The sequence below is a fragment of the Lepidochelys kempii genome, chromosome 2 (genome assembly GCF_965140265.1).
Source record: "Lepidochelys kempii isolate rLepKem1 chromosome 2, rLepKem1.hap2, whole genome shotgun sequence".
In the NCBI taxonomy this organism is placed as follows: Eukaryota; Metazoa; Chordata; order Testudines; family Cheloniidae; genus Lepidochelys; species Lepidochelys kempii.
Window position 1 is genome coordinate 240,609,419 of NC_133257.1, and position 16,824 is coordinate 240,626,242.

At 40.0% G+C, this 16,824-nt stretch overlaps 1 protein-coding gene across 5 annotated transcripts in view; it reads right to left on the minus strand.

Annotated features, from left to right (window-relative positions):
- Positions 1–16,824, minus strand: part of KIF5B (kinesin family member 5B) — a 67,957-nt gene that overhangs the window by 11,851 nt on the left and 39,282 nt on the right. For 3 of the 5 annotated variants that reach the window (XM_073334408.1, XM_073334407.1, XM_073334412.1), the window contains 6 exons: positions 9,805–9,948; positions 8,685–8,873; positions 2,781–2,922; positions 2,370–2,431; positions 2,174–2,283; positions 1,371–1,472 (listed from right to left, as the gene is read on the minus strand). In XM_073334408.1, the coding sequence (XP_073190509.1) occupies positions 1,371–1,472; positions 2,174–2,283; positions 2,370–2,431; positions 2,781–2,922; positions 8,685–8,873; positions 9,805–9,948 (749 nt within the window). The remainder of the gene's footprint in view (positions 1–1,370; positions 1,473–2,173; positions 2,284–2,369; positions 2,432–2,780; positions 2,923–8,684; positions 8,874–9,804; positions 9,949–16,824) is intronic. The other 2 variants (XM_073334409.1, XM_073334411.1) reach the window with 2 other exon arrangements.

Sequence of the window (16,824 nt, forward strand, 5' to 3'; positions counted from 1 at the left end):
CAGGTTTTGTCTTTATGGAAAACTACAATACTACAGGGCAAAACATGACACCCAGTAAATGTAAATTACATAGTTCTACCATGTCAGTCAATAAAACAATGCATTCAACTCTCTGGTAACCCTTCCAAATACATGCTCACCAATTTTCTGTAAACTAGAATATGTTCTGTGTCCCAGTCCCCACATAAATCAATGAATTTTTGGACAAAGTCTTTAAAAAGATATCCATGAGAGCTCCTCTGGCTAGAGGCATTTAGAGAAATTTCTTTTTACATTTGTACATCCAATTTTGAGCCATCATAACCAATTCCCTTAAACAGTTTATTTAGTTTCCTGAAGAAGTCTATACGAGAATTCAATCTTGCATGCACTGGGCAAACCATTACCCATTTTAAATTTGGCATGTGGGTAATCCAAAATGGTTCTCCCATAAAGAAATGGCATTACAGCCAACTAAATGGTAGCATGTTTATTTTTGGGGGTGGGGGTGGGGGAGGGGTGCCTCAGAATGAGGTCACACTTTCAGACTTTGATTTTTAAAAAGAGGAAGGGGAGAACAGTGAGATGAGAGGAAGAAAAAATATTAAAGATGAGTGAACAATCCTACAAGTAGTAGCCCATTTCCACTTCAGAACAGTAATGGAATTCCTAAATCACAATAAAAACCTCAAGTAACTGTGGCTGCCATGGGGAGGGAAAACAATTCTCTTAAAACACAGACTATTCTTTGAAGCAAAGTGGCACCAAACTAATATAACATTCTAATACTGGAGGAATTATCATGACTATAGATGGTGTGGCTGAGCCAGAATAAGCAGAGTTCTGGAGGCTTTAAGTAATGTGTAAGGCTAAGATTCTGTCACAGGTATTTTTTTTTAGTAAAAGTCAGGGACAGGCTGCGGACAACAACAACAAAAAAATTCATGGAAGCCCACGACCTTCGGGGGCAGAGAGAGACAAACAGAGCTGCTGGGGCTTGCAGCTGCTCCAGCCCTGCAGGGGCTGACCACTGCTGCTCACCCAACCCAAGCCACTGCTCTAGTGTCCCCTCGCCAGCCAGTTCCGCCTGCCCCCTGCTCCAGGGCTGGATGGTGGCCAGCTGTTCCATCAACCCCCGGGTGGCCACCAGTCAGCTGTTCCAGCAGCCGTTGCTCCAGCAGCCCAGGGCTGACAGCTGCTCCGGCCCTGCCTCAGAAGTAGTCTCAGAGGTCTACAGAAAGTCACAGAACTCGTGACCTCTGTGACAGAATCGTATCCTTAGTAATGTGTTAAGTAATGAACATCTCCCACACCACTTCAGCTCACTAGTATTTACAATTTTCAGATTTGCAGCCACACATTTTCTTGCCTGAAGTATGATTATTACTTACGTAAGTTCATGCAGTTTTTTGCTTTTTTCCTGATCTGTAGCTCTCAGTTTCTCATGCTCAACTCTAAGACGTTCTTGCTCAAGCATCATCTTCTGGTTTTGGCTGGACACAGAAAGTTAGGATTAATATACAAATATATAGAAACATAATGATACTCCAACAATGCTCCAAGTCTTCATCATTATATGCCATTCTTAGCAAAACTAAGCTGAGACAGAAAGTGCTCTGCTCCCTTTAATAAAGGATTATAAGGTCCAAAAGGAATCTGTTCAGACTGCATTATAAATTTAAACAGAAATCTTTGCAACTAATTGTTACGCAGGACTGATTATCTGATAGATGATCAGCAAATGAAATGATCTGTCAAATGAATGAACTCTTTATCAAAGCATCATGCTCACATTAAACAGGTTTACAATGCTGGAAAGGTTTTTTCACTATACCAATAGATGCTTAGTATATTATCTTTATTTTATCCACACTAAAGTTAAGATTTCCAAATGCTAAATGCCATTGTTTTTTCATTACTCATCACTTGTAGAAACCCTGAAACTCAGCACCAACAGACCAGTGTGTAAAAAAAAAAAAAGTGACATTCTTTGCTTTGAGCACTGTACCTCAGGTGACACCACAGTTATCCTACTCACTACTATGAAGAATGGTTAAAGACTTAACTGAAGAACTAATTAAATCAGAATAATCAAATATTACCCAGAAATTAATATCCTAAGGAATTCAGTAATCTGCTAGGTATAAAAATTTAAGTAAAAATCAATAAAATATTTTAACAGCACAACTCTTACTCTTGGAGTTCAGTAATAAGCTTCTCCTTTGCATCAACCTCATCTCTTAAGCTACTAATTTGCTTTTGATGGGTCTCACGGTGGCTTTGAATCTGCTGCTCAACAGCTTGCTATAGAAAAAAAATATTTGTTTTACTATTTAAAATATGAAGTTTTATATAAAACTATTAAGGAACAGCAAAATACATTAACTTGCCTTGACTTCATTTGCAGTTTCGACCTTATTTAAGTGCTCCTTCTCCATTTCATGGACTTTTTCTAATGAGAAAATAAAGTTTTCAGTTACAGAGCCTAGTCAATCATAGGAACAACTATCAGATTTACACTTACGTTTCATTTTAAACCTTGAATTAGGTTGCATGAAGTTTTTCGTATGCAGACAGATTAAGGTGCAGTCTTATATCTGTATCTTAATCCTTTTCTGAATAGTTCTTTCAGACAAGTGTCTCCAAATACATTATCTCTAACTACTTTACTTTGTTTTCTAATACTTCTAAATTACACATTATATAGCACTAGATTGCTATCTTAATAAGACAAACACTAACCACATATCTTCTCCAATGCCAGTTATGCATACTGCATGGCCACATTAATGGTTACATACTTAAATATAAAGAATAATTCAGACCCTGTGCCCGAAGCTGGACTAGTTCTTCATTAAGGGAATCCACAGACTCTTCCAGTTGCCTCCTTTTTTGTTCCACGTTCTGAAGATATTCTGTCAGTGACTTGATCTTGGCTTCATGCTTTCAGAATGAAAACGAGATTAATTTACGTTTAAACTAGGCATATGAAAATGAAGTTCCATGCAAGACTTAAAATATTAAAAATTTTAAAAGGCAAAAATAACTAATCTGAAAACCAAATGCATACAAATATTCTCCTTTTTTAGAAAAAGGAAGGCTTGACCCAATTCAGGATCAAGACCCTCATAGTATGCCTTGTACAGACTATCATAATACTTCAAAAACCTCTGCTCACACGTAAATACATTGATGGAATGAGAGAAAGGCAAGCTACAGATTTTTATCTTTGCACATCAGGGGGATAAAAAATTGTTTGTTTTTTGGGAAAAATATAAAAATGTTTTTAAAATTTAAATATATTATTTAAATAATTATTTAAAAAAATAAACCTGTTTACAATTAAATCTGAATCTAATGCAAGATTTGTTAAGGCCTAAAATTATAATCTCTTAAAATATTAAAATAAAAAATATGCTGAATCCACGAGTCTATCAAGAACTGAGTTAAATGCTGCTTTTCTCTATAAAGAAAGTCAGGGGAAAAATATCTAGCTTTTAAGGTCAAACTTTATAAATATGACATAATACATCATATACTGTTTAAGGGTTTGATCCTGTGGGGGAATCCAGGGGCTGTGCTACTTGGTGCAAGAGACTGGCAAAATCATCACAGGCACTGGAATCTGGCCTCTGACTTCAGGAGACATCATCATGCATCTCATTAGGATCATCCACTCCTGTTTTATAGCTTCTCTCCACGTGATCTCAAATTATGAATATTTAAGATTCCACCTTCCATTGAAACTTACTCTCCAGCTCATGGACAAACACCGATCTGCCTAGTAACTACCAGCCCTTGCTTCCTGATGGTTCTGGACACTTCAGGTAAATGACCTCCTTGCTCTGTCTCATGGCATGTGTACACAGAGTTACAAACAGAAATCCATTAATTTCTCAATTGGCTCCCTCTGTCTCCAAACAAAATACTGCAGTGCAAAAGGCATGTGGGTTACACAAGCAACAATCCTGGATTGTTGTTAGCCCTTGTTTTTCTGGAGGTAGTGATGGCGTAGATATGTAATAAGGGAGACGTAGTGTACATAACCCAAAGAGAGCAACACTGGTGTCAAAGCAGGACACTGTGAAGAAGGGATGACATTCATTTGAGTGCAGCCTCTACTGTTGATTTCAGCACCTGGAAACAGGAGGAAAAAACTGCTGTGGCTGCACGCCATAGTCCCTGTTTGGGAACATTTTCAAGAAAACCCTGTACCTCTGAATAAAAAAAGGAACATGTGCCAAATGTAAACAGTGCAACCAAGATGTAAGATCTAGTTGTCAGAATGAAACATTATGAAAAATGCTTCTCAGAATGCAATGACTCTGAAGATGATGTGGACATGTTTGAAACAATTTGGATCAACTGATTGGTCAACTTAGTTTTGCATCATTCTTAAGCACTGCCTACCATGTTTTACTATGCTAGTGAATAATAAATTTTTGACAGTAATCTAAGCTGAGTTTTGGATGGCTTGATTCCTTATGAATTTCAAAGTGTGTGTGCTCAAATGTTTGGTATGTTAGTTTGCTGTGGGAGTAGTTATCAGTTACATTTTACAGTAACTGCTGAACTTCTGAGACAATTTTTTATTGCTAACATGATCAAATATCCTAGGTGCAGATTTCCTGTTTAACAGTAAAGTTTTATCAGGCATTCATGAATTTTAACATTTAATTTTTTTTTCCCCAAGCTGTTTGGTATGTTGCTAGAAATAAAGACTTAAATAGATTTAGATAATACTTATGATTTATTATTTTCCCTATGAAGTTGGGTTTACAATAAGTTATACTATTTAAACAGCTGCAGTACGTTGAATCAATTTACAAATCTCAGTGCACCGCTTTAAAAGTGCACTGAGTAATACTCAGCGTGAGTGGGACTTTTTTTTTTTTTTTTAAACATTTTGTTTCAGGGCCCAGCTTAGACATAAAGAGTTATGAACATCCATCTGCAATGTCTACAGCTTCAGAGCCATCTGCTGGTATTACCAGCAGTGCTGCAACTAACAACAGACACCAGAGAGTAAATCACCTGCTTAAAAACAAAAAAGGGAGACTTTCTTCGTCATCCAGTAAAATCGTGGAAGAACTTATCATCTGGATCAGCAAATTCCAGCAAGACTCCATAGATGAAAAAAATGCATGGTTTATTTATGCATGAAGTTCTCTCCTTTTGTCTTGTTCAGAACAAATATTTTATTGATATGGTACAATCAATATGACCAGGCTATACTCAACCCAGCAGAGCAGACATTGCTGGAAGGTTGCTGGATACAGTGTATGAGAAGGAAATGAACCGTGTGCAAAAAACATTGACAGGAAATTTGTTAATTGCGGTCTTGATGGTTTAGCCATGCACACACTGATCCAGTAATATGTGCTGTGTAACACAAGATGTGGTTCGCAAAAAGAAAAGGAGGACTTGTGGCACCTTAGACACTAACCAATTTATTAGAGCATAAGCTTTCGTGAGCAACAGCTCACTTCCTCAGATGCATATCGTGGAAACTGCAGCAGGCTTTATATATACACAGAGAATATGAAACAATACCTATTCCCACCCCACTGTCCTGCTGGTAATAGCTTATCTAAAGTGATTTCCAGCACAAATCCAGGTTTTCTCACCCTCCACCCCCCCACACAAATTCACTCTCCTGCTGGTGATAGCCCATCCAAAGTGACAACTCTTTACACAATGTGCATGACAATCAAGCTGGGCTATTTCCTGCATAAATCCAGGTTCTCACATCCCCCCACCCCCATACACACACAAACTCACTGGATTTGTGCTGGAAATCACTTTAGATAAGCTATTACCAGCAGGACAGTGGGGTGGGAATAGGTATTGTTTCATATTCTCTGTGTATATATAAAGCCTGCTGCAGTTTCCACGATATGCATCTGAGGAAGTGAGCTGTTGCTCACGAAAGCTTATGCTCTAATAAATTGGTTAGTCTCTAAGGTGCCACAAGTCCTCCTTTTCTTTTTGCGAATACAGACTAACACGGCTGCTACTCTGAAACAAGATGTGGTTGTTTATCTTACCGAAATAATTGGAGCAATCAGTAAATGCCCATATATCAGAATACTTAAAAGAAACAGTAAAAGCTATAACAAATTGGACAAAAATTCAAGTGTCAAATGCATAGCTTTGTCAGAGGCAATGCTGTAAATGTAGTAAAGATGAGAAGAAATCTAGAAGATAATGAAGGGAACCTGAAACTTATAACAGGGGGGCCACGCTCATCTGGTGCATCTTTCAGCCAAAGATGTAAATACAACTGCATGAATAAAGGAAAATGTTGAAAGAGCAAAATACTTCCGTAACAACCACTTTGCTTCAGCTTCACTAAAGAGAGCAGGAGGATCCAAATTAATTCTCCTCCAGGATGTATGATGGAATTCAGTGGTTGACTGTTTTGTGCTACTTATTAAGAACTGGCCTATTCTGATGACAATTTGTAAGGAAAATTGTGACAAAACAAATGAAACTATCTAAGCCAAAGTATGGATTTAAGAGACATGAAAATAAGCTGGAACTGAATACTCTGAAATTTATTTCCATGGCTTTGGACAAACTGCAGAAAGATTGCTGCTGTATTGCTGATGCTGTTGAAATTTGGAAGTGTACTTCAAGAGACACTGAAGAAAGAAATGCCCCAATAACAAAAGTTAAATTGCAGGCAGTAAGGAAGTGAATGGATCAAGGACTTACTCCATCTCATTTTCTTGTCAATATTCTCAACCCAAAGTACCAGAGTAGATACCTAAGTAATGGAGAAGATGCTGCTGTAACAAGGGCATCACCCATCAATCATGGCAAACCTATTAAATTTCAGGAGTGGAGGTGAACCACTCAAGTAGTACATGTCTGCTGCTGCTGTTTTAAAGAAAGTCACACCAATGAACTGATGGAAGTCTGTAGAACCAGACATTGTTGAAATGCTAACCCAGCTTTTGACAGCACTAGCTTCTTCTGCAGGCATAGAAAGAATATTTTCTTCATTTGGACTCATTCAAAGTTGACAAACTGATTGGGAGTTGAAAAAGCAGCCTATGAATAAAAATGAGGTGGGAGGGGATGATATTTACTGTTTTAAAAGTCTGCAGGACAGCCTACGTAACGTAAGAGACTTCTGTCTCATTTTCAAGAGACTTAGGTGAGTAGGAACTTCAGCTCCAGTCACTTTTACTTAGGCATATTTGAAAATTTTCCCAGCAGACCTGAAAAAATCAGTTTAATTCATTGACTATTGTTAATACTTGTTTCTTTAATAAATAACAGAGTTGTAAATGTGAAACATGTTTTGATAAGTTTATGTATCCAAAACATTTAAGGTTATTTTGTTCAATAAAAATAAATGTTATATGTGGTTGTGTGTGTTTGTTTAAATACCAGTTACCATCCTAATGCAGCTTGACACACATCAAACAAAAAGTTAATTATCTAGTAAATAAATAAAATTTCATTCACCATTTTCTAACATACTTAAAATGTATAATTAATAAGAATCTGAAAATATAAAGCTATATAGTTGCTTAAATAAATGTATATAGTTATAGTGTAGCTTCCTAGGTATCAAAAAGATGTACCAAATCTAGTGTGGAGGCTCTATTTAGTTGTAAATCAACATGTTTTAATGGTTAGATCAACCAATGACAATGCATCTTTCTTTAGAAAATAACTGAAGTATAAATGGAAAAGTTGATTCAAAATGATTATTTAAATTGCCCTGATTTAAATCAATCTACCCCGTTGCACTTGAGGATTTATCTACCCAGAAATGGAAAGTTGCTTTCCCTATAAGATGGAGATAAAGTCATACCAGTCATACAGAGAAAGGAATTAGGGGAACAGCCAGACTGTTACATATAGACAGTTAATTTGAAATTTTTGAAAAGCTCAAACGAAAAAAAGAGAGCACTTCTACTGTGATAACCTCCTCATACTGTGTCTAAACCCTGATGCCTTTCCTCCCCTCCTCCTTTCAATTTGTGTTTAAACTGGCTGTCTCCTCAGAGCACTTCAGAAAAAGGGCAGCTTTTGTAAGCTTTGAGAAATTATTTGTATGCAACACTCCTCCAGCAGCAAAAAGAATGTCAGCCAGTCACAAAGAAAGATTAACCCAGTATAAGAATGTCGTTTCAGTGTTAAATAGAAAATTATGGAAATGGAGATTTAAGTCTAGGGACCTATAGTGGGGTTTTAAGACATCCTAAACCACATACCTGTGCTCTCATGTTTCACAGGAAGCATTAATCCCTTGGTGTCTATAGTTCTCAGTGCACTTTGTATCAAGAATGATAAGATTTTTTAAAGATAATCTTAAACACTTTAGTGTATTGCCGATATTAAAAACAGGTTGAGGAATACACCATTAAGACCGTTTGAAGAAACGGATGCCTGATTTCTCACCTGTTCTGCAAAAAGAAGTTCAGATCAAAACCTCTGAATTACTATTTTTAAAATCTGACTTGAAAAAGAGTTCTGTGTAAGCTCGAAAGCTGGTTTTCCACCAGCAGAAGCTGGTTCAATAAAAAGATATTACCGCATCCACCTTGTTTGTCTATTTTCAAAATTGTATGCTATAGGTTAAGTGAGAGCAACCTAGCTACTGACCAGTAACTTGATAACCAACCAACACAGGAATCATGTTTCAAAAGTGACTTGAATCAGCAAAGCTAGAGTAATGCAACATTTACCTGTGAGATAAGAAGCTGACAAGCTGCCAGCTCCTTTTCGTTTTCTTCAATTTTTTTATTGCTTTCCGTTTGAGTGCTTTCTAGCTGCTTGCAGCGTTTTACCATGGTTTTCACTTCTGATTTCATTTTGCTAATGTACAGTCTTGCAACTGTGAATTCTTCATCTATCATGCCAGTTCCTTCAGGCTGCTGAAAGAGAAATTCAGAATTTGAAAGGTTTAAGTGATCAAAATATTCATATTAAATATGGGATGCGGCAGTTCAAAGTACAATCAGAAAACAGAAATGCCTAGTCCCTAGTACACAGTCATTGCACTGCTATTCAATTTCAGACCACGTTTATCGTAGCCACCGCTACTACTGTTTTTCATTTTTTCCTCTGCAGATTTAAATAAATTCATACACAACTTATACTAGCCTTTCTAGTGGGAAGCAGGTGGGGTTAAGTCATACTTATTTTTTTCCCCTCAAGAAATTCTGACTTGTGTTTGCCAAGCTGTAGGTCACTGCAAGTGTTTACAGGTCAGCGACAAACTCTTCAAAATAATTTAGTTTGTTAGTCTATATGGGAATTTTCTAAGTGAACAGATGTGAGCATTTGAAAAGAAACTGTCTGAAGTGGAAAATGAAGTCGTCTTATACCCACAGGGAAGGTATAGGGAGCTGTAGTATCTTCTATACATGGCTTATTAGTTAACTCAATTACTCTGGAAGGAACAGCTATTCCAGAAGTAAAAGCAACCATTACCCGTCAGTGCTCGGCCTTTCCTAAGCAGGTACCATCAACTGTGCCAAATTACATCTGGTGATTTAGCGATATGGACTGAAGTGACTTAAGTTGAGGAATGTTTGCACTGTATTTGCATAGTTAGACTAAACTGTTCTTGGACATTTTTATAATAAGGCATAGTGTACAAAGTCAGTTATAAACACTGTATAAAGCTGTAAAAGGCAAATACTAACACTTGGGTTCTCTTTATCCTCTCTCAGAACCTTACAGGAAGACATTTATATGGTTACAGGTGTTATAAATTACCCTAGTTATTACATCTTTACTACACTGAAAAGATCTAAACATGAATGAATGTATCATTTTACATTTGTGACAGCTCCTCTTTACCTTTGCATCATTATTTCCTACTGCAATTCCTATTTCCGCAAGATCTTTTAATAAGGAGGCCATCATCTCTGTTGCCCGTTTTTTCTGGTGGTTGGTCATTTCTTTAAGTTTCTGAAGCTCTGCATCTATACTGGCTAAAGTTACCTAGAACAAGGAATGAAGGTGTAAAATTAGATTTTATCAGTTTAAATCCTTACATGGGAATATTTTTCTTCTTGTTTTTCATCCAGCAACCTTAAAATGAATTTTCTATTTTTTTTATTAAAAGTGCCCCAATCTGGTAACTACATTATGTTTTAAAAGTAACTGTTAAAAATCCTGTAAGCACTGTACAGTAGCATAATATGCAAGACAAAAGTTTCAACAACTAGCAGTACTTCACCAAAACTCAGAGTTCTTTTCTGAAAGACACAAAGCCCTTCAGCACACCATACATAATCCTGCAACTCTGACAATAATTCTGCCAACACCCTAGAAGAGCATTTATGGTTACATCTACCAATGTGAGACAGCACAGGGGGTTCTCTTAAAGACATTAAAATGGGACCCATCCGTATCTGCTTTAAAATGGGACCCATCCATATCATCACTGTATGTTTTGCTTGTGGGACAATTTAGATGTTTATCTGCAGTCCTCTGCACAGAAGCAGATTATATCAATTCCAGTCCATCCCTGCCTAGAGCTTTCTCAACAGATATCGCCGTGGGAGAAGTTTGTAAGCCCTGGCCTGCACTGGGGTGGGGGGGAATGATCTAAGTTACACAACTTCAGGTACGTGAATAATGTAGCTGAAGTCGACGTACTTAGATCGACTTGGTGAGTCGACTGCTGCCGCTCCCCCGTCGACTCTGCCTGCGCCTCTCGCGGTGCTGAAGTACAGGAGTCAACGGGAGAGCACTCAGGGGTCAATCTATCGCGTCTAGACTAGACACGATAAATTGATCCCCAGTGGACTGATGGCTGCCTGCTCATCCGGCGGGTAGTGAAGACATACCCTAAGTTGTCTTTTTGTGCAGTGCCACTAATTCTAGAGTAGACATTCACAATAAAGGTATAACAATTTACACAGACTAAGGATTGGCCCATCCATGTGCAACCAACAGTTAACACTAAATCCAGGGTTAGACTTAAATTGAAAAGACCACTTTATGCCAATACCAGCTGCCAAACAGAACATACTTCTTCGTTGTTCTCCAACCTTAATTTCGATAAAGTCATCCAAAACACATTTAGATTCAGCATCAGAAACTTCTACCAAAAGACTGCCTTTTCTACAGACAGATACTGGATAATGGTAGACAGATACTGAATAATGACCCTAAGAGAACAGAGGGTTGTTTTAGTTTCCTTAGTCTTTGAGTGACTTCATTTTTTCCATTCTCACAAAGGTTTGCTGCCAGGTTCTTTACCTTCTGCTGAGTATCGATACAAAGGCTTGATGAATGCCGCCATACATGCCTGCAAGCATCAATGATAAATACTTATCACTATCACCTCAAACATCACAACAACAGAGATATCAATGCATTATCAAGGGAACCTTGCACCTGATGCGTGGTCACGTCCACCCTGTAGCACGTTAGTCTGTGAATTCTTTAAAGAAAGGTGCAACTTCTCCCACAGTTTGCTGATATTTTAGCAGGAAAGACAGTCCGCACAAATGTTGCCAACACTCCTCACTCTTAGCCTTGCATCCAAAGGCATCTTGGTATTCTGAACAATGGCTAGGGGACACTGTACCATAGGCACAGTGGGAAGGACAGCCTGTGACATCCTAAACCCAAATTGTACTTTCTACAATTGAGTGTTCTGCCATATTTTACCAACTGATCTAGAGTACAGTATAAGGGCCCCTTCTGTGGGAAGCATCTCTGTTCTTGGTACCATAATACCAAAGCCCTTGGGCTTTCCTAGACAGTCTCCATCTCAAATGCGATGGCTATAGCTACCTTTAAACAAAAAACAGAAAGCTGGATCATCCTGGGGGAACCTGGCAGTTCTTGCCCTTCTGAACAGTAAACAAATTTCTAACATTCCTGTTCCTTAGCAGCATTCACTTCATCCCAGACAAACATCAGTATGCTGTAGTAACACACAGCATTGTGGCCACACTGGCAGCAACATACACTGTTTACAAAGAGACCAACAATGTGGACAAGGCAACGATGTTTATGGTTCCAAGACTCAGTGCATGGGCACCAAAGCCAATGCACCCAGGTATTGCAGGAAGCAGAGGACACTGACCATTACAGCTGTTAGGCCAGTGCTTCAGTACAAAGGCCAGGAACACCGCCAAAGGCACCAGGCCTATCCTGAAGTGATCAGAAACTTTTGGTCTCTGAAGCTAAGAGCAGAGTATGGTCCAAATCAAGCATGGTCCACTCTCAAAGCTCAAGATATACAGAGGTGACATCTTACTCAATAAAGCAGATTCAGACACCTGAGGAGTCAAAGCCTTGACAGAGCAGTAGAAGTAGTGCATGGGACCCAGCTAGGTGTTTTAAAATGATGAGAATGACACCAGTGCCTGCATTTTGGATTTATGGCACCAATATAAAGTCTCAAATCACTTTTAAGTCTTAAGACTGTTTTTTTTTTTAAAAGGACTTGGCTAAAGAACTGTACGAAACCAGAGGAGCTTTCAGGTGTGTTCACTGGCTCCTGGCAACAATTGTTAACATATCCCACAGCCAATCATGGATGTTTCTGAAGAATGCCACATGTAAATCATACCATTCTATGACAGGCAAGTTAAAACCGCACTCTACACAGACTTAAAAGGCTCTGGCAAAAACTATTTTAAAAAAAGGTGGAGGGGGAAGCTACACGGAGGAGACTGTTTACACTACTTCTAGTAAAAATGTGAGGCCCATCCTTGTTGCTAAGGAATGATTTACTAAGATTAGAATAAAGCTTGGAATGCAAATAGTACACTTGTATCAAGGCAATTTTCAGAAGCCAAACAATGTTCCAATGAAGTTGGGATTAATAAGCTCACCGTCACTGCACATGTTGTGACTCTCTGGACTGCAAAGTAGCACCATGAAACCCCAATATTCACCACGGTCATAGGATATTTTTTGTACACTGAATGCTGGTGCGGTCTCATTTTATAACATTTTGGATTGTATGTACTATCATGGTATGTGAAGTTATGAAGTACTGCCCTAAGCGTTAGTGAAATATGTTGTGAAGTTGGGAGACATCCATAGCTGGCCTTTCAGTAGGGACAAAAGGAACAACTATCACTGGCCAGACAGGTGTCGATGCCAATCAAGAAAAATCCACTGTCTCAGAGGCTTCTCAGTAAGGACAGCCTAACCCACCTCACAGCAAGGATCTTTCTAGCAGCTGGAAGAAAGTACAAAAGAGGGACAGTGATGTCATCACTTGGCCTCTCTTCCCCCATCTCAAAACCTGGAAGGTCATCTGAAAGACAAAGACTTTGAGCTGGGGAGATTGGTCCCAGACTGGAAAGGGCATCCAGCCTGTGTACTGAGAACTGTGAGCTGCCTGTATGATCTATTAGAGTGAGAGACTGATTCAAATCCTCCTTAGTCTGTTAAAGTTAAAAATAAATTCACACTCAATTCTATTTCTTATGTAATCAACTTTGATCTATATACCTGCTACTTATAATCACTTAAAATCTTTCTGTAATTAATAAATCTGTTTTTATATTTTACCTGAACAGTGTATTTTTGGTTGAAGTGCTTGGGGAATCTCAGCTCAGATTACAAAGGCTGGTGCATGTCCACTTTCTTTTGATGAAGTGGCGAACTAATTAATGACAGTTGCACTGTCCAAGTGAGTCTTGAGCAATGTAAGACTGTAAATTTCTGGGGTGCAAGGTTGCGGTGATTTGCTGGTGGCTCTCTCTAGGATTCATGAGTGGCTCATGGAGCATTCATATAATTTAGCTGGATATGAGGCTCCATCTGCTGATGGCTGAGTGATCACAGCGTCTCTTTTGATCACAGGAGTTTTGCTGCTTGTCACTGGCATAGCTTTGAGAGAGACAGCCCAGGCTGGAGTGTTATGGGGCAACAGTGGTCCCACAGTTCCAGGTCGTACCCTGGGATCCCTGTCACACCTGTGATCAAGGGAGGCCTGAAACCAATTATCCCAATTATGGCACAAACATGCCCAGAAGAGACAGGCCTGTCACTGACAAAGGGACACCAGTTGTCAATCGTGTTTAAACAGAAAATTTATACCCGAAACAAAAAAAGGTAACTGGGATACATGCAGCAATGACTTGACACCTTACACCGAGTTAAGAAAAGTTAGTGATCAGAGGATCCCACTCCTAAGAAACTTTTTTGATAACTATAATCAGAAGGAAACTAAGCCTCTAAATGCAGACTGAAGTTAGCAGATTTCCAGCCAAGAGGGATGCCATAGGCCTGCTGCTGAGCGCAAAAGTTTAGGATAACTATTTGAAGTCCCAAGCTGGCTTGCACACAGACACACAAGAGGGATTCCTGGAGTTAGGTTCTTTGATGAAGTGCAAATTTAAAAATATTTTTGTACTGGTTCTAGATTGCTCATTTATAAAGTCTTTGTACTACTCAAGTTTGATAAAACCCACCAACAAAAAGATGGAGAAACACTTTCTAAAATCATTCCAGTGTCAAATAATCCTAATTTACCAGCATTCTTGTTCTTAAAAGTATCTGCTATCCACCCAACCTAGAATGTTTGGAGAGAAAACAAAAACAAAACCTTAGAGTTTTTCAGATCAGTCTGCAAAACAACGGCAGAAAACCCTTTTAGTTTTACAGACCTATGAGTGAACAAATTTTTCATTGGAAAATAGTACAGTCCTGGTGGACACAATAGACAAAAGTAAGTTTTCAAGAAATGTGTACATCCTGTAGCAAGCAAGGCCCTTATTATTCCCAACTGCTGGAAGAAAACATTACTTTGAATATTTCTAGGACAGCAGCACTAGTATTTTGTTTGTTCCAACAAATCAGTCACCATCAGGCTAGGAGCTTTAAAAAAAAAAAAAAAAAAAAGCTGGGCATGATGGCAGATACTAATTGCTATTTCAAATAAGGCCCAACTAGCTTTAGGTTGCTGACAGTCAACAAATACTGCCTCTTATGTACATCTAGTCACCATAGCAGAGAGTTTAGAACAAAATCGCTCAAGCTAGTATCTCCAGTTATTTACTCATTGGCATAGCAAGGAAGTGAAATGTAAATAGAGTCAGCACAGCAAAGGGAAGAGAAGAAAAGAACATTCCCCAGACTGGAGTACAGCTGACAGAACTAAAATTTTTCATGCAAATGAAGATCCAGTCTGGTATCACAAAATGTTTTTTAATTAAGAAACTCAGCAACTGGTTGGTAAGGAAACAAATGGAAACGTCTATGTTGCCTGTATGAAACTGCACAATTTTTATATAAGCAATAAACACAAAGAAAATTGCGTGTTACTAGTGTGATGGAAGCAAAGGCAAAATTCATCCCAAAAACAGAGTAGTTCTGGAAACTGAATCAACAAGAAAAATATTTTACCTGGGTAATAGTTTTGAAAAGTATTGAAAGAATCCACAGGAAAGAGGATTAAGTAAATTATTCAAAACCTGACAAATATTAGAACTTCTGAAGCAGCTCAAATAGAAGTATAGAACAGAATCTTTCTCCATCTTTTGGTTGGTGACATACCGCTAACACCGGGACTAGGACGGAACAGACCCACGGAATGAGACTTGGACACCAAAAGCGCAAGGCAAACAGGCACTTCTCTCATCAATAATACAGTAACTGCCTACTTTCCATCCTTAACTGCTAGTAGCTTTTGAAGAGTGATAAGTTTGAATTGCCTACTGCATTAACGTGTTGAGAGTCAACACCTACCTCTGCTCACTTTAGTCAACAGAACTGACTGTACAACCTGCTGCTACAGCGACTTAACAGGATTTTGAAACCCCCCCCAAGGCAAATTGCAAAAATTAGCAGCTATGGAATAACTCCTCAAAAGGGCAACTCCAAGCCAAGGCTCCAGAAGGGAAATCTGAGTGGCAGATATAAATTGCATTTTCTATCTTTCCCATTAACTATGATTTGTTGTTTAGATAATCAAATCAGAACTACACCTCTACCCCAATATAACGCAGTCTTCGGGAGACCAAAAAATCTCACCACGTTATAGGTGAGACCGCGTTATATCGAACTTGCTCTGGCCCACCCCGTTCCTTTTTCACTGACTGCCCCCTCCAAAGACCCCTGTTCCTAATCACCCTCAGGATCCCACCCCCTACCCAACCCTCCTGCTCCCTGTCCTCTGACTGCTTCGAACCCTATCCACACCCCCTGCCCCCGACTCACCGGCAGTCCCAGCCCGCTCCACTCCGCCACCTCCCAGCCACGACACTCCGCTTCCTGCCGCTGGTGCGCGTGGGGAGGTTGGGGAAAGGACGCCTCCCGTACTCACCTGCGGCGGGAAGCAGAGCACCACGGCTGGGAGCTGGCGGAGTCGAGCGGGCTGGGGCCGGGCTGCTCCGCTTCCTGCTGCCAGTGAGTACAGGGAGGTTGGGGAAAGGACACCCTCTGCACTCACCGGAGGCAGGAAGCAGAGCGATGTGGCCCCAGCCTGCTCTGCTTTCCTTGCCTCAGCCCCAGCCATGTTGCTGGGGGGGTTGGGAAAAGTCCCACACTCACCTGTGGCGGGAAGCGGAGCGCTGCGGCTGGGAGCTGGTGGAGTGGAGCGGGCTGGGGCCGGGTTGCTCCGCTTCCGCCGCTGTCGGTGAGTGTGGGGGGGATCCCTTCCCCCAAGCCTCCCTCCCCCGAGCGACATGGCTGGGGCCGGGGCAAGGGAAGAGGAGCGGGCTACTCCCAGCCCCCCACTAATCCCCCGGGGCCACTCTGGCACTGCGGGGCCCCCAAAAGTGGGCCCCCCCCCAGCTCCTGCCTCCCAGACCCGGGGGGAGGGGAGGGAGGAGCTCCTGACCGCCCCCGAGACCCTCTGCCCCTTGTCCAATCCCTCAGCCCCAGCCCGGCCTGGCACCT